We start from the raw sequence: 23,354 nt of genomic DNA, 5'->3' as shown, positions 1-23,354 counted from the left end.
TCCTATGTCCTTCATACAACTGTTATTCATTTGGACATTGGCAAGGAGTGAAGGAGAAATCACATATCACCCATCACCTGAGATATTGGTGCCCAACAAGGCTGTGATCTGAGCCCACTTCAGTACATGCATGACTGTGTGGCCAAACACGGACGACACAGTTTTGATCGCTCTGATCTCCAGTAACTATGAGAAGTCCTACCTGGATGAAGTGGACCGTCTGAAGCAATGGTGTCAATTAACTGCCTCTCACTCAACACCTGTAAGACTAAGGAGATCTTGGTGGACTTCAGGCATAATTAGTTTAGCTTTAGTGCACACAACCCTCTCAAAATCAAAAGGGTCCTACTTTCGGGGTGTATATCTCTGATGACCTCACCTGGTCAAGTCATACACAGACTTATTTAAAGCCAGGTACTGGCTGTACCATCTTAGGCAGCTGAAGATCTCAGCCATTCTTAAAGCCTTCTACTCTACGAAGCATTAGGGAGCATCATAGCCTGGTTTGGTAATTGCTCTGTGCTGGACCGCAAAGCTCTGCGGAGAATGTTACATTCAAGTGAACACGTCTGCAAGGCTGATCCATCTTCTCTACAGGGCATATAGCTCAGACGATGCAGGAGCAGAGCTGCCAGTATCAGCAAGAACAAAACCCACCCTAGAAGTTACCTCTTCAGGCTGAAGTCCGGAAAATACTTCTGCTGTCACTCAATGAGAACTACCAAGGCTACCCTCAAGCCATCAGACTACTTAACACTTAGCTGAAAGTCGTAATTAAACATTTGCTCCTTACTCATGCACCATGCAGTTTACTGGAGCTATGTTGCACATATCTGGTTTTCCTTATTTAATATATGTTATACTGTTATGCGTCTTATTGCCTTTCACTAATTCTGGCTATGTTGGAATTGACCCACTTTGCATTTCACTGCAGGTTATAGTCGGATTGTATACTTCGCACGTGGCAAATAAAACCCTCGATTCCTTGTTCTTACGGAGAAATTGCTGGACAAACTGAAACCTTACTTCTGAAATATACTTACAGCGATTCACTGGCGTTAATAATTACTGCAGAACACTCCACAGCGAGTCTACCAAGGGTTGACATTGAAATACAAATGAGCACGTGGTTTGTTTGAGCCGATAAGTTAAAAAAAAAAAAAAAAAAAAAAAAAAAAAAAAAAAAAAAACCTTCGTGGAAAAAAGGATTTTCTGTGGCGGTTTGTAGTGAAACAACGTTCCCATAAACGCTTCAACAAACGACATATCCCACAATGCCTCAGCAGTGTGCCACTTAAAACAACATATCCCACAATGCTTTGGCTCGGCGGTCAAAGGAAGTCGTAACTGACTTTCTGTCAGATTTGAAAGCGGACGAAAGGATTAATTTCTTGTAGGTCTGTCCGAAAGCGGCGCCTAAACATTAAACATGGCTTCCTTCGTGACGGAGGTGCTTGCCAGCTCAGGAAAGTTGGAAAAAGAAGATCTTAGTTCTAAAATAAGCAGATTGTCCCAAAAAGTGGAGGAGACTAAGGTAGGCTGCCCGCCGGCCACGTTGACACTTTCAAGCCGCTCTGTCCGCATACCTCGTCCGGGAACCGTCTGGTTCTGGTTCGACCTCGGGTTACAGCTGATTTGTGACGAACCTAACATCTGTTATAAAGCTCGAAGGTTTTCTTCCAGTATTATTCTGGGCGATTATGTGCTACGCTACCGTTTTGCTACTTCTCTCGTGTTTGCAGTAGTGGCATTACGCTAAGTGTAACAATCTGTTATACCAGCTGACCATTACCAAGTATTGCGTGTGAAAGAAGTAACTTATGTTATTTGAGTGAAAAGAGCAGGGCGATCTGTATACTGGCCCTGTGTTTAAAAAATAAAATACCTACGATCACACTGGGTGTTATTGCTCGCTTAAATCAAAAGCTGTGATCACTGTATGACTTTACTAATTGGCAATGACAAGAGATGAAAAACCGAACCTTATGACGAGATTTGCGTACATATGGCTGCTCTAGGAACTATTTTTAGTACCACGAGTAAAGTGAAAGTATGCAGTAACCACTGGTCAAACTTATGATCAACCAACCATAGTGGTCGAAATCAGTGCCATGCGTCTTCTTTGACTTATAAATGAATAACTTAGATATCTCTGTTTCCTCTTCGTGATCATAATCATTTTCATAGAGTTGCACACCCAACACCCTCAGGTGAAGGCATGCCTCCTAACCTAAACTGTCATCTTCGAGGATTAACTCTTTCCTAATCCTTTACTTTTCCCGACAGGATGAGGTCTGTGACATGATCAATAAGAGGTACAATGAATTCCTACCCAGCCTGCAGGGGGCTGAGGAGCTCATGGCGCAGGTGGACTTAGTCTCCAAAGATATAGACGTTCTGAAGAGCTGCATAGAGAATGAGGTGAAGTTGCTACACCACTTATAATGTCAAACATGTTATTTTAATATTAGAATTCATAATAGCAGTAATTATGTTCCCATGCATGCATGGCCACTCACTTGTTATGTCACAAAAAGAAATCTAGAGCTTATGATGATTAGTCTGGTCTAAATCAATGTTGCCCAACCTGGTCCTCAGGCAGTGCCAGATGGTCCAGGTTTTTGCTGCCTCCCGGTTCCCTGCCAGACAGCCCACATTTCGAGCTGGGAGGAACCAAAAACGTGGACTGTCTGGGGGTCCCCAAGGATCAGTTTGAGAAACGCTAGTCTAAATACCCACCCCACCCCCACCCCCCAGGTACAACAGAACCTCCATGTTGCTGCCGTGGAGTATGCAGAACTGAAGCAGCAGCTGGAGAAGAACAGTACTGTGATCACCGTGCTCAGATTGTTGCAGGAGGTGTGGAAGCGTTCGTCTGTCCGGCTGCCTTGTTCCAGCCCTGAAGTCACTCCCTTGTGTTCTCATATTGATTGGCCATGTCATCCTTAGCAGGTTGGCTGATGTAGTCAACCATCCCTGAGAATAACGGCCGCTAAATCAGCAATTTTGGGGGCAGTGTGGAGCTCAGTGCGTTAAGACACCATGCCTGTGATCAGCAGGTCACTGGTTCAAATCCCAGGATAGGGAGATGTTATTGTTGGACCCTTCAGCATGGCCCTTAACCCCCAATGGCTTCAAAGACGGGCTTTCTCAGAAATATACATTGCTTTGGATAAGTCTCTGCTAAATAAATTAATTGTAATTGATTTATGCTCCACTTAAATGCTGATGGACGGGAGGCTGACCGTGTGCGTGTCTGTGTTGCTGGTTTAGTTTGATGAAGCCATGGAGCACTACCACAGAGCCTTGCATGAGAAGAAGTACACAACTGCTGCTGAGCAGCTTCAAAAGGTGAGAAGTCTTTGACCCCCCCGTAATCAGTCGTACACACAGTACTATCCAACCGCTGTCTGTGGGCATGGGGTTTTTATGCACAAAATACTGTGTAATATGTTGTCATCAATTGATATTGCTAACAATTAACCAGACTAGATCTGAGGCCTGTTTAGGGAAGCAGGATTTCTTGCTGAGCCAGATAACTTTAAGCTATCCATCCATTTTCCAAGCCGCTTATCCTACTGGGTCGCGGGGGGTCCGTGGCCTATCCCTGGAATCAATGGGCGCAAGGCAGGGAACAACCCAGAATTTGAACACGAACTATTGGAGAGGCACTTGCAGCAATAGCTTGGTTGACCACAAGCACTGGCACTAAGTGCAGAAAACAAGATGCAGCCAAGCAAAGATTGAGTGGATGGAATTATTGTGTTCATTGTTTTAAAAACGTTCTTTGCTTGTATCTCCCATATTTCTGCATTGGACAATTTGAACACTACCCAGTGTATTTTTGTCTAATATCACCGGTGCTGGTTGTGTAACTTTTCACCGCTTATTAGCGGGATAACGTTACATCATTTATTATTCTACGGAAAACGAAAGATCAGTCTTCTGGCCAGATTTGATAAGAATCACAAGCATGTTGCGGGTCATATAAATAAAATATAAATAAAAAGCTGTGTCCTGTTTTGATTGCAATTGATCCCCCAAATAACTTACAAAATGACTTATTTATCCTCCAGCGTTTTGGCATGGTGGCAGTTTCATATGAAATTGTGTGTGAAGTTTAACCCCAACTTTTTGCGTCCTCGATGCTTATTTAGCATAAAAGTGTGAAAGTGGTCAGGAACCGCAAAAGTTCCAGTTCGTGACGGTCCGGGCACTTGTAAAGTTCCGGGAGGTTCTGGGAACTTTGGTGTGAAAGCCCTTGTTGACGTAGCACTGTTCTTCACAGGCCCGAGGTTCTGTGGATTCCCTGAAGGCTTGGAAGGGCTGTGAGCTCCCCCTTCTGAGGGCCTTGGTCTCCGAACTCACTATCCAGAGGGAGAACCTCATCTACCACCTGGGGAACGAGTGGTCGAAGCTCGCTGTCTGGAAACTGCCGCCCTCCAAAGGTTAGAGCTTGGTCTCCAAGGTGGAAGTGTAGACCGTCAGAGTTGCACAGCAACTGTAAGATCAGAAATTGGATAAATTCATTCTCTGGGCCTTCTTGTATGTAATATGAAATTAATTTCAGCCACAGCAGAGGGTGGCAATTGAAGTTGTTGTATTCTTGCAAACAATTGAACCATAATGCTCAACTGAAGGAGCATGTGCTGATTATAGCGCTTTGCTATAGCCACCACTCAACAAACCATTGCAGGGATGAGCCCGAATGCAGCGGGTGATACCTCAGCACTGCAATAGTCCGAATGGAATAGTGGGAGTTTTTTCTATCAGCTGGAGTACCAATCCTGCTACCAACCCCCAAATTTTCCCTGTAAGTTGGAGGACCTCCAGATTAATGTCATAACCAAGACGACCCAATTGCAGGTTAAGCACCTTAAGGGTCCCATAGAGTAGGATCACTCCTGGCATACATGGGATTCAAACCAGTGACTTTCCGATTGTTGGCACAGATCCCTAGCCTCAGAGCCACCTCTCTACCCCTAACTTCAGACAGAAGAAGAAAACGAAGACTTGTATTGGTCAGCAGGAACCCTGTGAACATGGTGATTGCATGTGAGCTGCTTCTCTGTTGGTCCTCAGAGCTGTCTAGCGTGGAGTCCTTCCTGAAGACGGAGCTCCAGCTGTGCGGTGGGGCGCAGGAGGGGGACGAGGGCTCCCCTCACCGTTTCCTCGCCGGCGTCTTGCAGGCTCTCGCTATCCAGGGACAGCTGAACCACAAGATCAAGGTCTTTGGTAAGACCCGCTCCCTTCTTGCTTGTTCTTGCTTGAGTGCGACACTTAGGCCGCTGTATGTAGAGCTGTTAGCATTTAGCCGTTAGCAGCTCGGCTCCCACACTGGGTTTGCCTTCTGCTTCATGTTCCAGGGCAGGTGCTTCTGAAGTACGTGGTAAAGCCGCTGATCACCTACCCTTCCCTGCACGTGGAGGTGGCAGAGCAGTCAGGCCAGGGCACCCTGCTGTCCTTCCAGCTGGAGGAGACCCTGGCAGAGCACCCCTCCCCCACTCAGGTGTACACCAAAGTGCTAGCAGTGCTCATGGCCCTGCACGAACACTTACTGGGTAGGTCTTACCTCTTGACATCCACTTTTGGAAAGGATACTCTTGACCTGCTTTCCAGATTTGATGCATGCTTTTCACGAGTCTTATCTACAAGTTTTTAAGTTGCCTAGTCTTCATTACGATCTCATTTTGACCCCTTCTCATTAGACGTCTCCATAGGAGAGAATAAGATGTCTACTATCCTGGGGGACATGATATGGGAGGAGATGTCAGACTGCATCATTCGTGAATGTCTCCTGTACTCCATCCCAGCAAACAGCAGCCAGCTGGGAAAGTACAGCGAAGTACGTGGGGGAATATTCTCAACATGCTAAACATCCACGACCTGCTTCTTCATTAGTGTCACGTGTTGTCATGTCTGTGTTTCTGAAGGTAATCAAGGAGACGGAGCAGTTTGAGAACACCCTGAAGGAGCTGAGCTATCTGACGGGGGATTCCACGGACCTGCTACGTTACGCCCGTAACGTCAATGCGCACTTCGCCAGCAAGAAGTGCCAGGATGTCATTGTGGCAGCACGCAACCTGATGACGTCGGAAATACACAACACCGTCAAGGTTTGCTTTGGTTATTTTTAATCGAGAAGGTGTGTTCAGTTTTCCGTCACTGCGTTAGCTGCTGAAAATGACGCTGAGATTGTGCCTCCTGTTATTTGTTTTCGTTGGATGTTGGATCTTGTTTTTTAGTGGATTTTCTTATTTTTCTTTGTGAGTAATGCCCTTGATGACTATTGTATTGTCCTGCTCATGTTCCTGAATGGTCTGCTGGAAGATCTGGAGGAGCCCAGCCTGGCCTCCCGTCTTGGTTTTGTATGGTTGAAGCTCTGCTAACACGTGGTTACTATGCCTAGATCTCCCCCGAAACCAAGATGTCTGTTCCCAAGCTGCCCAATCCGGGTACCGGGGACAAAATGAAGCAGGAGACGTGTAAGAAGAGACCCGCCCTTACCGGGCCCCCGACGCTGGAGAATGAGAAGCAGTTGGGTCGGCACACTCTGTGCTTGCCTGTGTGCCGGATCAGCGAGTCCGTCCAGCAGCTGATGGAGCTGGCCCTCAGCACGCTGTCCGAGGCCGTCGGCAGCTCCAGCCAGTGGTATGCCCCACAATCCCAGTCTAGGCTTGGTCTTACTGGGCCATAGGGTGCCCAGGGTTTCACTGAAGGTCAGCTCTTCATCATTTTATTCGTGTCATAAATTGGTTGCCAAGTCACCATGGTTAAGCGTCTTGGCGTCATGCTTGGAATAAATCCGGAGGACTGAAATTCCTGACTATGATGAATCATTTGTAACCAAAATGCATCGTATCAGTGACAGTACAACCAAAGCTGAAACTTAATGTCTTTCGGTCTTATTGGCTCTTTTCAGGAGTAACACACACACACGCATCACTGTCTTTGTTCCTTTTTTCCTTAGTGCTACCCAACTTTTCTACACTGTGCGAAATATTTTTCAGCTCTTCTACGATGTTGTGCCTACGTACCACAAGTAAGTCCTTAATTAGCATTTATAACACTTAATTTGGTAGAAGCAGTACTTCTTGTGCTGATTGAATGATTAGGCTGAGGCTCGTGTTTGCTGGTGCTTTCGAGCTGCCAGTTGGCTGACAGAGATACTGGTCCATCTGTCCCTCCTGCAGGGAGAACTTGCTGAAGTTTCCCCATCTGGCAGCTATCCACCACAACAACTGCATGTTCATTGCTCACCACCTGCTCACGTTGGGCCACCAGTTCAGGCCCCACCTGCCCCAGCCGCTCAGCGACGGAGCTGCCACCTTCGTCGACCTGGTTCCCGGCTTCAGAAGACTGGGTAGGAGTTGGCCTGAGAGTGCAGCTGTTTGGGGGGGAGGACTACCTTGTCCAGCATCTTCATCTAGCATCAGTGTTTGTTTTGTCGATGAACAAGTCGGCCTTATTTTACACACGCCAGATGTGTGTCAAGGCTGGGGCTTGAAGCCCTGAATGAATCCGAATGAGGACTGAAAAATTTGATTAGCTCAGATGTCTTAAGAACAATGCTTTAAGGTTAAGAACCTTCTGACAGCTAAGCCCTGGATCCCTTATGATCCAAATAACTCGTATGCACACATCTATATATTAACTTGAGATCTTTGTTTTAATAGCAACTTACAGGTCCCATACAAATATTTATCTTAGGCATAAAGAATGAAATGCCAGTTCAAAATCAGGTCAGATGGTGTGTGTTTCCTGAGATTCCAGACACATGGTGTGTTTAATCAGTTTTATAGGTTTATTCAGGTATGAAATTGTGCCAAATCATCTCAAGAATCAAGATGGTGTATTAGTTCCTAGGCCTGGGTAGTTTCTCATTAGTTTGCTGTTGGAATGTCAGGCACGGAGTGCTTCTTGGCCCAGATGGATGCCCAGAAAGCGGAATTGCTGGAGAGGCTGTCAACCGCCAGGAACTTTGCCAATCTGGACGACGCGAAGAACTATTCCGTAGCCATCAAGGCTGTCAGACAGGTGAGCGGACTGCCACCTTCTTAAAGACATGGGGAGATACCCATCCCGGGTATGAAGGCATGCAAGAAAAGTGTCACCAGGGTGATGTTCCATCTAAGTACATCGGGAGTCCCTCATGTTTCTGAGACATTGGAGAAAATTGTCACCGAATTGTTTGTTTCACTATCCTGAGGAATGTTGTTAGCTTTCTCATCCGTGATGTCTTTTCAGGTCATAGACCAGTTGAAGAGGTTGGGCAAAGTTTGGCAAGACGTCTTGCCGATCAATATATATTGCAAAGCAATGGGCTCTCTGTTAAACACTGCCATCACTGAGATGATCAGTAAAATTATGATGCTGGAGGTAAGGTCAGATTTTTTATATGCTGAAACTTGAGTTCAGTACATTTCAATTGAAGTTACCATGGTGGAGTTTGGTTAAAGCCAGTCTGATCTGTTGGTTAAAGCGTGTAGTGAATGCTGTCTTGGTTGTTTTTGGGGTATAAATGGATTATTCTCACAAACTCATTACTGTAACATATTTTGAAAATTTGAGAAAAATTGAGTTTGAAGACTCTAAAATTATACAGCTTCATTGTCTAAACTGTCAATTTAGTTAGTTATTTGCAAATTTCCCACTTGTGGGACTAATAAAAGATTATATTATATTATATTGCCATTTATTTCTATAATAAACAAAAGCATTTCATCAAATCCAGGGCAAGTGCTAGAGATGAGAAAAATTACAGACACAGCAAAAAAAAATACATTTACAAATTATTTATTTTGGGTTGCATGCAACGAAGTTAAAAGTTTTGTAGTATTTCACCTTAGAACTGTTATGTAATGGGATTTTTGGTTGCCTATTTTTGGAAAATTGTTAATCCATAAATCAGAGCAACAGATAACTTTATAAGTATATTCAAACTAAGTTACGGTGAAGTTGCTCTACACATAAAAACAAAAACTTTGTTTTTTCTTTTTTTTTTTCCAAAACATTCTTAGGTGCATGAGTGACCCAAATATACTTCCATTTTTATTTCTTGACATAGTAACTAATTTCTATACCTATTAAAAACTTTATTAATGTGTGTGTAATACATGTAAGTAGGCCTAACAAAATCATTTACTCTTAAACTGAATGATCATTGATAAATTTTCTTTCAGAAACATGACTGAATTAAATTTTAAATTTTATTGTGAAATATGTTTTGTCACAAAATTACATGCTCATTTTTGTAAAGGTTAAGCAGGGCTCAGAACAGCGGTTCCGAACGCTTGTCTTGAGAGTCGGTGAACTTGAGGATCATCTGAATCGATTGGTAACCTCACAGTCTGTCACTCTCTGTAGGACATCTCGACAGACGACGGCGACCACCTGCACACGCTCTGCCAAACCATCGTTGATGAAGGACCCCTAGTGTTCATACCACTGCTTGAGGAAAACAAAAACAGGAAGTGCCAGGAGGAGGTGCCCATCTACGTGAAGAAGTGGATGACCTTCAAGGAGCTGGCGATAGTGCTGCAGGCTAATCTCCAGGAGATTGTGGACAGGTGAGGTGTACCGAAGGGCTGCAAGCAATGCAGATATAATTAGATAAGATCCTGTCTGTCATAATCACGTCCAAAGATCTGGGACTATTTGAGATTGTTACCTCATTATGAATATAGGTCTGGTTTGTGACTCTGGAAGTTTACCGGGTCAAATTCTATTGCTGGCAGATTGACCATATCAGTGTTGGGCCCCTCCTTGAATTACCAGCTTACCGAAGTGGCAGGGTTGTGCACCTCTGATCCTAGGATCTGTTTTGTCAGGGATACTTGTCCTTGCTTGGGTCTCCCAAATCAAATTGGTCCTAGGTGAGCGGCCAGACTGAGTGCGATTTGTTTAAACCCCTATGATGACAAAAAGGAGCGTGTGACCCCACGTGGATTGGGGAGTCCAGGGCCTCGTCCTGAAGCCTTGTCTGGCGGGGAGCTCGAAGGCGAGCGCCTGGTGGCCGGGCCTCCACCTATGGAGCCTGGCCGTCCACAGCCTGATGAAAGAACATGGGTTTGCCCTCCTGTGGACCCTCCAAATCCACAGGGAGCCATGGGGGTCGGGTGAGATGTAGATCGGGTGGCAGTGTAAGGCAGAGGCTTTGGCGGACTGATTGTCGACTACCTAACCTGGCTCAAGGAGCATGGAATGTAACCTCTCTAGTGGAAGAGGAGCCTGAGTTACTGCAGGAGGTGGAAGGATACCGACTACATAGTCGGGCTCACCGCAACACACAACTTGGGGTCTGGAACCAAAGTCCTGGAGAGGGGCTGGGCTCTATTCTACTCTGGAGCTGCCCTTGGTGAAAGGGAGAGCTGAACCAGAAGGCAAAGCCAGATTTACCAAGTGGTCTATGTTCCTACCCTCACCTGTGGTCATGAGCTTTGGGTAGTAACTGAAAGAATGAGATTGTAGATTCAATATATATATATAATGTGTGTGTGTTATATATTTTTTTGGTATATTTTATATCTTTATAATGCACCATGGGGGACCTGTGTCTAGGGACATTTCAACACACCGTGTATATTGTTGTATTGACAATAATATAATCGTGAATTTTGAGTGTCTGGGCTCAGCCTTAGAGATAACGTGATGATCTTGCACATGTGGGAGGAACAAGTAGAGACGCTGTTATCCCGCTTCGAAAGGAACTAGTTGAGGTGGTTCGGGCATCAATCTAGGATGCCTCCTGGACGGCTCCCTGGGAGGAGACCCCGGGGCAGGACACACTGAAAAGAACACCTTGGTATTCCGCTGGAGGAGTTGGAGAAAGTGGCTGGTGAGAGGGAGGTCTGGGCATCCTTACTTAGACTGTTGCCCCCATGACCCAGGAGGGGTAGATGGGCCCTCAAGGAGGCCCTTAGCTTTAGAACCTTCACTGAATAGATGGCTGATTCTGTGCTCTGACCCAAATCTTCACTGTCTCAGCTTTTCTTTTCATTTTCTCCATAGGTGGGCAGATAGCAAAGGCCCCTTGGCACTGGAGTTCACCAGCAATGAGGTGAAGAGCCTCATTCGGGCTTTGTTTCAGAACACCGAACGGCGAGCGATTGCTCTTACCAAAATTAAATAAGCTGCTCTTTCAGCGAAGCTATTTATGTACAGAACCCAGTAGGGGAGTATGTATTCATGTTTGTTCAAACTGAACTTTATTATCTGGTTTATTTTTCAATAAATCTCAATTGTTTCACATTTTAAAGTAGAGGTATATGACAGTTGACAACCAGTAAAGCCAGGTTGGGCATGGCTTTGGGTATCGCTGTTGTCACACCTATAGGGATGGGGTTCGAATCCCAACTGTGTGTGTGTGTATATGGGGAGTTTGCACGTTCTGTCTTTATTGCATAGTTGCATGGTACAGGTGCTTCGCTTCCTTCCCTCTAGAGGGGCCCAGAGGAACCAGATGAATTAGCTACCCCTGATTTGGAATGTCTGCACTGATTACTGCTGAGGGGGAAGACAGAGATCGATCGGTGGTGTCCTGCTGGTCACGGCCAGAATTTGTTATATGGGATGGACCTCAAATGAAAACCAACGAACGCGACAATTTTCAAAGGCTCAAACCCCCTTTTTTTATTGCAGCCACATTCCCCACCTCATAGTTTTCTTTAGCGCCCGGCTGGGTGGCTGGAGTTTTGGCTGGTTTGCGTTCTGGTGACAATAACCACAAGGCACGTGGAACAAAAGAATCCTTTAATCTGTTTTTACAACCCACTGTGTGCGTTGACCTTTACAAACACTAAAAATTTTGGGCTGATCAATAGCTAAACGGAAGGATCCCATTTACATAAGCATAAATAATGTGTTTACGATGCACCTTTCAACGACAGATTTTTTTTTCTCCAATTTTGATGGGCAGCTGAGTAAATTAGATTGTATATTGATATAAATCGCACAGCTTAATATAAGCCGTTCCATTCCAGATGGAGTGTGTGTGTTGTAAACACTCTTTGTTGTGAGCAGGACTGAGCCCACACTACAATTGCTACCTGGATGTTTTGGCCACATATAACTGTCATAATTTCATCTTTTAATAGATACAGATCAAAAAAAACTGGAGAGGCTGTTACTTATGAAAAACCATTTTCATGCTTTAAATTGATCCTTGTACCTCCCAACCGATAATATTGAACATGTTTGTAATATTATGTTTGGTCATTTAATGCAGATGTTTCAGCCCTCGAGCTTCCCAGCATATCTGCCCATGACAATGGCTTTTTAATTATCTGTGACCAGTTGAAAGACAATCAAAACAGCAACACACAAATTAGACCTCTCCATATTTTTTTTTTTTTGGGGGGGGGGGGGGGGAATAATTGCACATTTTGGTATGAACTGTATAATCCCTGCTTTGAGCCGCAGGGAAACATACAGTGTGGTCTTACAAATACAAAAAAAAAAAAAATGTATGCAACAGAACATAAGCAAGTTTGCCAGTGCTGTCTGGGAAATAAACCAAGGTCACGGTGACCATATACTCCAGGCTGCATCAGAAGCGACTTCTCTGCCCGCCCAGTTAAAGGTTCGACTAGTGTAACCAGACTGTATATCTAATGTGAGGAGTCTGCGCGAGTGGACACTAATGGCAGCGGGGGGGGGGGGCACCACCTATTAACGATACAGGTGGCTTTGTGACGGGCAATGAATTACGCGATACGGCACGACCATGATCTCCACATCCACCTTCCGGCCGTCATAGAGCCAACTGCACCAGAGAGAAACTCTACCAGCCTGATATGAAACAAGTACAAAACTGAACCCCCACATAATTTTACTGTAACCGTTTCCAATCTGCATCATTTAAGGAAGAAAAGTGATGTCAACAATTCATTAACACCATTCGTTTGTTACATGGCTGTATCACTCGACGAGCATAGAAACTGACCTGACTTTTCATCCACATTAAGCTTTTTTTTTGCCCCCGTCCCAAACAGCCAGTTTTCATATTCAGAATTTTACCTTTTCACATACTTAAAAAGGCCTCCTCCCCCTAGTGGCACACTTCCAAACTGCAAGGGAATAACTGGAATAAGACATTCCCCTTGCTCTGACCTGACACAGGAAATTTATGTGCTCCAAGCAAACCAGCAGACATCCAGACACACAAATTTCCATGTACGTAAAATAGCATTTTTCACAGGTACAACTTAATCGAGGGGGGATTTGAAAATTTTAAAGGGAGGGGGGAGGAGGAGAAAACCTAAAGGATTCCAATATGAAACAAGCTTGTTCCCATGTTCACAGGACTCATGCTCATCCTGTGCCCCCAGATTCAGGCCGAGACACACAAAAGTCCCCAATTTGATCGGCACCCTCATCCTCAAGTAATCCAAAAAAGCCCTTGCTCCGCACCCGTCTCTCCGGCTGTGCCTGGGACTCCAGATATACAGTCTATCCCGAGACGTGCTTAACAGATTATAACACTCAACAGAACCCAAACCACACCTGCAGTGGCCCATCCCACTGGACGGAAGCAAGAACACACAAGACTGAAAGATTCTTTTCACCCAATCGTTAAATATCACTTATAGGAGTTTCATATGTGGACTGCAATTGTTTGTAACAACCGTTTACAAGAACTTCTGAATTGGAGATAGACTGCTGCTGAAATTGGACTAAGCCCCCGTAAACCAAGCGACAAGGTTTCTGACACCTCTAGCTTCCGTTTGGGCCCTTGTTGAAGTTCACTGGATCAAACCAGACGAGTATGTATGTATAAGGGAGAGAAAGAGAGAGAGAGAAGTAAGGAGAAACAAGTACATTTATGAAGGGCAGCACACGTCCCATGAACGATGTTGGCTTATCCGGGTGTCCTCATGAAGACAAGTTAGATAGTGGCAAGGGGTCACGGGAGGTCTGACTGCTGGTTCACAGCAGCATGTTGACGGGGTTCTCCAGATACTTCCGGAACTCCGTCAGCCACTGGGCGCCCACCGCCCCATCCACCACCCTGTGGTCGCAGCTCAGCGTCACAGACATGATGTTAGCTACGTCATACCTGAAGACGGGAGGACGAGATCAACAGTCAGTGCGAAAATGAGCTAATGAGCCGGGGACAATGAAGGGCCGAGCGGACCACTTACCTTAAGGGGCTACTTTGCATGAGAAACATGCGCAAGGAGAACAGAATTAACCACAGCGACCTTGGCACTGCACCCTCCACCCACCCCCGCAGCATGACTGATTACATACACTCCGGGATTTTTCCAGGTTCCTTTCCCCAATTATCCTCCTTACCCCTTCTCGTTATCTGCCGCCAGTAGCCTTTTCTCAGAGCCCCCCACGGCCAGAATGCAGGCCTGAGGGGGGTTGATGATGGCTGAGAAGTTCTTGATGCCGTACATGCCAAGATTGGATATGGTGAAGGTGCCACCCTATAATGCAGAAAGGATACCCATCAGTTACATGACAAACATTAAGAGTAGACAAACGAGGCCGAAGGGGCCACCTGACCTTGAGAATGCTGTCAGTATCTGCACTTCCTTCTCAGACCACTAGGGGTGGGGGGGAGCGCTCACCTGGAACTCATGAGGCTGCAGCTTGCCCTCGCGGGCCTTGCCGGCCAGCAAGGCGACGTCCTTGCTGATGGCAGCTAGACCCTTGATGTGCGCGTTGAACACTATAGGAGTGATAAGGCCATTAGCTGTGCTGACAGCGACGCTGACATCAACCACGTGATTCCTGCAGAGAAGAAGAAAACATCGGAGTGCATGAGGGTTGGTGCATCATCTAACCCAGCCTTACTCTGTAAAAATGTTGCTTTGCAAGAGTGCACTCTGGTGGCTGAACAAGGTAATGCAGGACGGCTTAGGGCACTCACTGTCGGATCACTGTATCCATCCAGGAGGAGTTGGCCTCGGGCACCTTTAAACAGGCCAGAGCAGAGGCCTTGATGATGAAGTCATTCACAGAGAGCTTGACGCTGTCTGCCTTCACCACCTGTGAGGGGTAGAAACACAGATGTTAAACTCTCAAAGTGGCGATTTGTCTCATTCATTTAAACTATAGTGACATACTTAAAAAGTGCCCCCTGAATGGTGGAGACAAGTTCACCTCATTGAGTTCCTTCCTCAGGTCCAGCACTTGGTCCATTTTGATGTTAACAGACAGGTAGTAGTGGGGGATGGTTTGCTTGGACTGCATCAGCCTCTGCGCTATCACCTGTGAACACAGATGATTAGGCGTTTAACATGAATAACATTCCCAGCCTTTCCACCCCACTGACAAGCAGCAACGGAAAAGGCGTGATTCAGCCACACTGACAGGGGGCGCCATAGAACAACCTGAGACATACCAAGAAAGAGAAACAAGGTGCAGTGGCTGCTTCCTCTTCCTCCTCTTATTTTACCTATAATTATTACTTCACTTGTAATAAGGCAGTTTGGTTCCAATTCTGTACAGCCATCCTTAGAATTATGTTAATATATTTGTTGTTTTCCCACCAAAGTGGGTCATGAGTTTTGTTACCAGAATTTTCTGATCGATTTACAGGCAAAAGCTGTACGTAAAAATTTCAACATGATGGTATCGATCAAAATGTCACATGTAAAAACACAACAATTCTGTGGGCACAATAAAGCTTCATCACAATAAACTTCATTGATTATTTCAAATTCATGTTTGTTTTTCACTGTTCTAGAGATCTGGCAAAAAGCAAGTTTTTGGGCTGTAAACATAATTTTGCCCCTATTAAATAATAGATGTAGTCTGTCAGTGTTTTGTTGTTGATTTACCACCATTAATCAGGAGCGAAATCAGTGACAAATGGAGGGAAGGTCATACAACATGACTGATGTACATGTTGGGGGGGGGGGGGGGGCTCACCCTGCGGATGTTGGTGATGGGGATGTCCGTGAAGGTGCCGGTGGGCACTGCTGCCACAGCGGGGGTGGGGACACCAAGGGAGGGAGCACCGGGGGCTGCCGGTACAGCCTGGGCGGAGGGACAGAGAGACAATAAAAAAAAGGCAGGAACACCGAGGTTCCATGACATAAAGACTACGGCTCACGTGCCATATTAACAAGTCACTTTCTGTTTATTGCTTTGAGCCTCGTCTTTGTCCATCTTCTCCTTACGTCATTTCTGAATTCAATACGCAGATCCGGGGGACTCACCGGGGCAACTTTAGGCGGAACAAAGCCCTCGATATCCTTCTTTGAGATTCTGCCATCCGGGCCGGACCCTGGGGAGGAAATCCTGAGTGAGCCAGCAGTAAGGTCCTATTTTTACACAAAGAGCAAGTGGGCGTACCACAGCGGCCCCTCGAAGGAGGACCCATCTGCTTCACTCCTGCTGGATCACTAACTGGACCGTTCCTGCTTATAGACCAGTGCTTAAGAACAGCTATTCACATGCCCAATTAATTCTAATATAAAATATCTGGTAAGTTGGCTCAGTGGGCAGCAGCACTGCAGCACCAATGCAGCACGCAGCACAAATGCAGCACACAGCACCAAAGCAGCACGCTTCCAGGGTTGCAGATTTGAATGTCACATTTCCCCCATGTTGCATGGGCCATCCACCGCAGTCTAAGAATGCATTTTGGAAAAACAGCAACTCGAAAACTGCCCTTAGACCAGGGGTCACCAACATGATGCCCGCGGGCACCAGGACGCCCCCAGGGACCGCGAGTCGCCCACGACTATAGCACAACTCAAAAATAGCAGTACCTACTGCTATTCTTTTTTTAATCACATTTCCATTTATATATATATTTGAAAATTACAATATCTAAAAAAAAGCATTTAAAACATGTTTATTATACATGAAGTTTAGATAAGCTGAGGAGGGCGTTTCAAACTGGTAGCCCTTCATATGGCTCAGTAACCATGAAGTAGCTCTCAGTTTCAAAGGGGTTGGTGACCCTATAACTGCATATGTGCCCAGAGAAGGACTGTTACCCCACATAAAGCGTTCCGTGATTAGTACAGTATTTGCCTGGGATAAGTCTCCATTTTGCCTGTGATGCAGTACTGGAGAATCAGCTGGAAGATGGATGGATTGATTCATAAATAGTGTAAAGGAAGGGTGGGATAAACGTGCATAACTAGCATCAAAATGCTTAAACAGGGAATCACAGTACTGTCCTGAGGCTCACCGCTAACTTGGGACAGGTCGATTCCCTTCTCAGCCGCCAGCTTCTTGGCCAGTGGGCTGGCGAACACTCTGCCCTTCCTGGCAGCGGCAGGCACGGCTGTGGCAGGGGCGGGCGTGGGAGCCGGAGCTGATGGGGGTACCACCTGAAAACACAGGTAGGCGACTCAGGTCAGGAAACGCAACTCGGTAATGCTAATTTCACCTGGATCTCCAGGCAGACGGCAGGCAAGGAAATGCCATTCCGAGACTACACGTCACTCTAACTCGCGGTTTAATTTAGGTTTTGTCATTCCTCACCCAGAGAAGAACTAGTAAACATTGATTTAACTCAATTTAACTATTTTCACGAGTTTGCAAGATGAATGTTACTTCATGTAAAGACAGATTTACTAAGCTTTTCATTTGGGGTTGGTGTAGACACTACGCAAGTGAACATTTTATTCTGTGAAACGTTTTAAAATCAGATTCTGATATTATACGTTTAGCAAAATTGAAACATTAAAGAAAATTAACTTGCCAAGTAAATAGCGATACCCAAAAGGGACACTTTTACTATGACTCATAATTAATACTTTGGCACTGAGCAGTGAAGAACACCTACCTATAAATGGCAGGAGAGAGAAAAGTGACCTTTCCATAACCTAACAGAAACCTGTTAACGTTAACGCAAACACTCAGCACGAACAGCAGGACGATAAAAAAAAAACAAAAAAAAACGTAATTTCACAATTTTCCTACAATCCCAGTTTCCAGGTGTTGAATGCAGAAAATTTGCCAAATGCACATGAATTGCACCAATGTGCTAAAGTCCGCAGCTCCTGCTAAGTGTTGCGACACTCCGCGGTGAGCAGACCCGATCACCTGTTGTAACTCCACTCCTACGATAAACGTGGCTGCAGAGGGCTGCCAACTGGCCATTGGTGTCATCACACATTAGGAAGAAAAACCACAGAATCCACAGAAAGATGCCCCTTCGTTTACGGGAAACTCAGAGAACCTCCTGATGTGGGCTGATTCCTGCTTCTACATCATTGGCTCTGATAACTGTACGATCTCAAGTTACAGAAAGTCAGGCCAAGAGGTGCATGAAAATCAGCTCCAGCTCTGGCATTTCATAAGGTTATTCGAAGTACACAAACAATTTTGCAATTCCTCTTCTATATATAGCTAAACGAGTTTATTATAGGCTTCGGAATCGAGTTGAAAGGTAGACACTGTTACAGCAGAATGTGCTTCCCAAATATTACATACAGATTATACCAAAGACCTTCCCTGAAGACCCCTCTTTCACTATGTGGTCATTGTGCTCCTTACGTTGTGTTACGTTACCACTACGACCAAAAGAACATTCCGGTAAGGACACAGTCGCTGTGGGTGATGGATGCTCCCGTCTGCCACGGTGACGTCAAGATGTATATAATCGTAAATTCTACTGAGACGCTAACGACTCACACGAAAGGCTGGAGGCATCGAGTCTGTTCAGCACGTCAGTTGCTAAGCCTAGGTACCTAACAGGCCATTACAACAACCCTTATCCGACTTCGCCACAGACTTCACCACAGACTGGGGGCAGGTCTGAGAGTCAGTGACATTCTTACCGAGATGGGAGTAGGAGGTGGGACCTTGATCTCAGCCACACCCGTCTCCACATATTGGGCGAAGGCTTTGATGTCGGCTTCCTTTTCCACGATGATGCAGAGGGGAGTACCCAGGGGGACATCCCGTGTGCCCTCGGTCACCAGGATCTTGGCCAGGTAGCCTTCCTCCTGTACCTCAAACCCTGTCACCAAACCAGAGCTCAGGATTTCACACAACTTCTCAAATGATGAAGAGATTCCAAACTTGACAACTAACTGGAGCCGAGTTCTCAATCCTGATCAATTATTTTTCTGCAACTGGTCTGTCCCCTCCTATGTTTAATCCCCATAATAAACCAGCCTCATCCTGATAGCAGCCTTACCAATGGTGGCCTTGTCCGTCTCGATCTCAGCCAACAGATCTCCTTCACCGAGCTTCTCCCCCACCTTCTTCTCCCAGCGCTGTACAGTGCCCATGGTCATGGTAGGCGAGAGAGCAGGCAGTAAGATCTGGGGGAGGATAAAAACCTGGCAGTGTCAGCCTGGCAGGGCACACACCCCATAAAGGCCTCCCAACCCCCTAGCCCACACGCACCTTGAGGTGTGGGGGGTAGGAGCTCCCAGGGGCCTGTGGGGGCATGGCAGCAGCGGGTGAAGGCGGAGCTGGAGGCGGGGGGGCAGCAGCAGGGGCAGGGGCGGCCGAGGCCTTGTCCAGCGTGTAGTCCTTAAAAGCGGGGATGAGGTCAGGGCTGAGGGCAGAAGGACTCAGGTTAGGCCAGGATAGAGACCACAAAAACGTATCCAGGACCCACGAATGCATGAGGAATCTTTATCATCACGACGAACAGATCGCGAAGCATCTAGACTACACTGAAATACAGACACAAAACAAATCTTCCAGAGACCAGGGCTCTTCAAATCCGGACCTCGATTCCAAACCCAGGCATTGGTTTCAGTACCCAGGAAGTTAGTAATTATTCAACTGATTCTGATTTGCCAAAGAGGCTTCACACCCGGCTCACGAGTAAAGTAAGTCTGGAAAATCGGCAGAGCTTGGCTCATGAGGACAGTGATTTGAACAGCCCTGCTCTAGACCAATTTTTCCCAACACAGTCCTCGGGAAACCCCAAGACAGTCCTCGGGAAACCCCAAGACAGTCCTCGGGAAACCCCAAGACAGTCCATGTTTTCATTCTCTGCCTATTCCCAACACCACCAGTACCAGGAATTTGATGATTCTGATTGGCAGGGAGCTATTGACTGTCTGGGGGTCCCCAAGGATTGGGTTGGGAAACACTGCCCTAAATAATTCAGCCATACAGATGCTATACTTACTATACAATTATAAAAATGCTGTACATGAAGCCTGGCAGATGCTACATATAACTTCAATGCTACAAGCCATTTTAGCTCAAGAAGTGTATCTTGCACATATAATGATGTGATATAACCTGTCCACAGTGATACAGATGACTGCTCCGATGGGCACATCTCTTGTACCCTCAGGTACCAGTATCTTAGCCAGGTAACACTCCTCCAGCATCTCGAAGCCCACGGTGGCCTTGTCCGTCTCCACCTGGAGGAGAGATGTTTGATGTCACCACTAGGAGGAGCCAGCAGTCACAGCTGGTATGGATCAGTTGCTATTGCAGCTTCACCTCTGCTATCAGGTCGCCCTCGTTAATTTTATCGCCTTCTTTCTTTTCCCAGCGTGCAATGGTGCCCAGCTGCATTGTGGGAGACAGTGCCGGTAACTGCACCTATAGAAGCACAGAGAGAACAATAGTTTTGCAATTCTGCGTATTAAAACCACAAGAACTGAATACTTGAATGTATAAGCGTCATAAACCAAACCGTATTCCTTTGTTTACAAGACAATTCTGTGTCAAAATGTCCCAAAATGTCAGCTTTCATGAAAGACTTTTTTTCAAATGGCATCTACAATGTTCATGAGTTACCATGGGGAACCCAGAGAAGCCCTGTATAATACAAGACACAGTCCGAACAAAACCCCTGAATACACTGCCGAGGTATTCATAACATGACACACTCAGACAAACGGGTACGTACATGTGCCCACCCCCAACACGTCCATCATTACTACCGTTGTGTGCCTAAAATAGTGTGCAGTAAAGTTTCACTAAGTCAGTCTTTTCATTGAGCAAGTCCCAGACCTCATGGAGAACATTCAGGCTGAGACACGTTCGTAACAAAATCAGTCTTCAGATTTTACGACGCAGCTCAAAAACACAGGACCCTGCACAACCTTTCATTTCGGTCTTTGGTATGATTCATCTGCACAGAGGAATGCTGCATGTTCAGTTTTAAACAGGTTTTAAATATGGTTAATTGTCTCCAATATCACACCATTCAGAACTTTTAAAGGGTATTACATAATTTTCCTTTTTAACCGCAAGTTGCCTAAATGTCACATTTAATGAACTATTTGTGTTTTTAAATTATGAAAGAGTGTTTTCCAACTATCCCTGCCCTACACACTGTTGATTACCTGGATCAGGCGTGTTCAGTCAATCAGGAGCTGAAAGACAGCTGGGACTTGTGTGTGGGACAGGGATAGCTGGAAAACAAGCAGGGCAGTGGGGCCCGAGGACCGAGTTTGAGAACCGCCGTTTTAAATGAACGACTAGCACCACAAGACCATTCAAATCTTCATATACGCTGTACTGCCAAAGCACCTGACCCTTTCTGCTATGGATCCTGAGTGACAGACGCAGAGCCGAAAGGAGCTTGTCCAACCTTTCTCATATTTCCAGGTCAAACCTACTAAACTAAGAGGATCATATAAAAGCATCGACACAAAAATCATAACCTGTCAGTGGGAAACAGATCTCCACATGGGAAGGAATGTGTACAGCGATAAATAGCATCATCATCTCTAAGATCGCCTCTTCGTTAATATCATTGTGTCAAAATGAAGGCCTACGAAGTTACTGTGGGCTGCTGCAGGCGGTGTTTGGCCTTGAGGCAGCATCTTAACCCCTCAAAATGCTCCAGGGTGGCAGGAAAATGACCTGGTCACACGTTCAGACCCCAAGCGTCACTCTCAACAGTATATTGAAAAGAAGCATCGCAATATACCAGCAATTGTACTTGTGCAAATGGCAAATAAATCATCAATGAATTTTGTGTCATTTCATCACATAAATGCAGCGAGGTGCTGGGTGGCTGTAGCTATCGGAAGTGCTATTGGTATACTTCAGGTGAAACACTTTGTGTGTTTGTTTGGTCTTGAATAATGATTTCTTTGTTGAACTGATGCTTCAGTCCAAGACTGACTGACCATCCACTGGCAAATACTGTACCACTAAATACTCTGTAGTGATTAGTATTTTCAGTACCTTACCTTTCATCATCATCCTTAATCATTGTTCTTGTGAATCTTATTCTTTTTAATCTCATTATACATGTATAATTTGCATTGTGGTGTTTTGTAGATGTAAGTTACTGCTTGCCTAAATTTCCTTCAGGATGCAATGCAATGCAATTTTATTTATATAGCGCATTATCACAACATTACATTACAGGACAATAAAGTATCTATCTATCTATCTATCTATCTATCTATCTATCTATCTATCTATCTATCAGAACCATTCAACGGACGAGCAGTGACTTGGCAGTTGTCAGGGAGGCAGATTAATCTACCTTCACACAATATGATCTGCAAGTTTTGTAAATCATACAAAAGGAAGAGGCGCTCCCAGGGTTGCAAAACTCACGCTTACGCAAGAAATCTTGCGACAAATGTATACCTTTCCACTATAAACATGAAATTAGCTACATCAAAAGCGTTGGGGCAGTTTGCAAACGTTACAGGCTATTTACAAGGTAATAATTCACGCTACATACATATACATGTGTGTGCAGACTTATCTGGAATTGAAAATCTCACTCCAGCAAGCTGAGCAAACTTAACCTTGACACTGACGAGCTATAACGTACAAAAAGCAGGCTAACTTGGAGTCCCCGGGCTGACGGAAAGGTCGTCGGGACAGGTACCTTCTGGTGGGCCGGTAAGGAGTAGAAGCGCCGGCCCCGGCAACGGCCCGAAATGCGGTCATCTTGCAGCAACAGCCCCCCGTTGCCGGAGGCGCGTCTGACGGCGGCTGCACAGGAGTACGGGCGGGCCCGGCTGGCAGCTCCGCAGTGGTACCTGTGACACGGAGACTGGCCGGTCCTCGAACCCCCCGAGGGGCCCAGCTGAAGACCGCATCGGTCGAGTATTACAGGATTCCTCAACCGCCGCACCGCCAACCGTAACATTTCCTCGTATTGTTATTCCGTAACAAGCTAAAGATACACTTAACCGACTAGACACTAACCACCAGCGTGCTGTCCGCTCACGAAGGGGTCCAATATATGCTTTAATTAAGGAAAAATCTGTCCCCCCCAAATTAACCAAGCCCCTTACTTTCCAATGACCTCCCCGTCCCAAAACATCACACTTTACGGCTCTCCTTCTGCGCGTCCTCGGCGCCACGCACGGGGTTGCCAGCTATCGCGGAGACTCCTCTCTCAGTAAAAATGCAATTCTGGGATATATTTGTTTGTCTTATTTTAATCGACACGGACAGTTTGATATTACTTTTCATGATAATGAAAA

At 45.8% G+C, this 23,354-nt stretch overlaps 2 protein-coding genes across 2 annotated transcripts; one reads left to right on the top strand and one right to left on the bottom strand.

The window, feature by feature from the left end:
* Positions 1-1,314: 1,314 nt before the first annotated feature.
* zw10 (zw10 kinetochore protein) lies at positions 1,315-11,257 on the top strand. The gene is made up of 16 exons (XM_048982759.1): positions 1,315-1,534; positions 2,287-2,421; positions 2,758-2,859; positions 3,274-3,351; positions 4,289-4,448; positions 5,083-5,235; positions 5,367-5,561; positions 5,709-5,845; positions 5,934-6,116; positions 6,410-6,651; positions 6,971-7,042; positions 7,194-7,363; positions 7,907-8,037; positions 8,248-8,379; positions 9,367-9,569; positions 11,011-11,257. The coding sequence occupies exons 1-16, from the start codon at positions 1,430-1,432 to the stop codon at positions 11,129-11,131; spliced, it is 2,319 nt and encodes a 772-aa protein (XP_048838716.1). The 5' UTR covers positions 1,315-1,429; the 3' UTR covers positions 11,132-11,257.
* Positions 11,258-11,734: 477 nt separating this feature from the next.
* On the bottom strand, positions 11,735-23,213 carry dlat (dihydrolipoamide S-acetyltransferase (E2 component of pyruvate dehydrogenase complex)). Its single transcript, XM_048982760.1, has 14 exons — positions 22,751-23,213; positions 20,389-20,490; positions 20,182-20,306; positions 19,327-19,480; positions 19,115-19,241; positions 18,753-18,934; positions 17,156-17,297; positions 16,173-16,240; positions 15,883-15,990; positions 15,112-15,219; positions 14,879-14,997; positions 14,577-14,739; positions 14,296-14,432; positions 11,735-14,056 (listed from the first exon to the last, which is right to left on the bottom strand). Exons 1-14 carry the CDS (start codon positions 23,012-23,014, stop codon positions 13,927-13,929), a joined length of 1,929 nt encoding a protein of 642 aa, XP_048838717.1. The 5' UTR covers positions 23,015-23,213; the 3' UTR covers positions 11,735-13,926.
* Positions 23,214-23,354: the final 141 nt, after the last annotated feature.

The sequence above is a fragment of the Brienomyrus brachyistius genome, chromosome 18 (assembly GCF_023856365.1).
Source record: "Brienomyrus brachyistius isolate T26 chromosome 18, BBRACH_0.4, whole genome shotgun sequence".
NCBI classification, from domain to species: domain Eukaryota; kingdom Metazoa; phylum Chordata; class Actinopteri; order Osteoglossiformes; family Mormyridae; genus Brienomyrus; species Brienomyrus brachyistius.
This window is presented reverse-complemented; position numbering and strand designations above follow the sequence as displayed.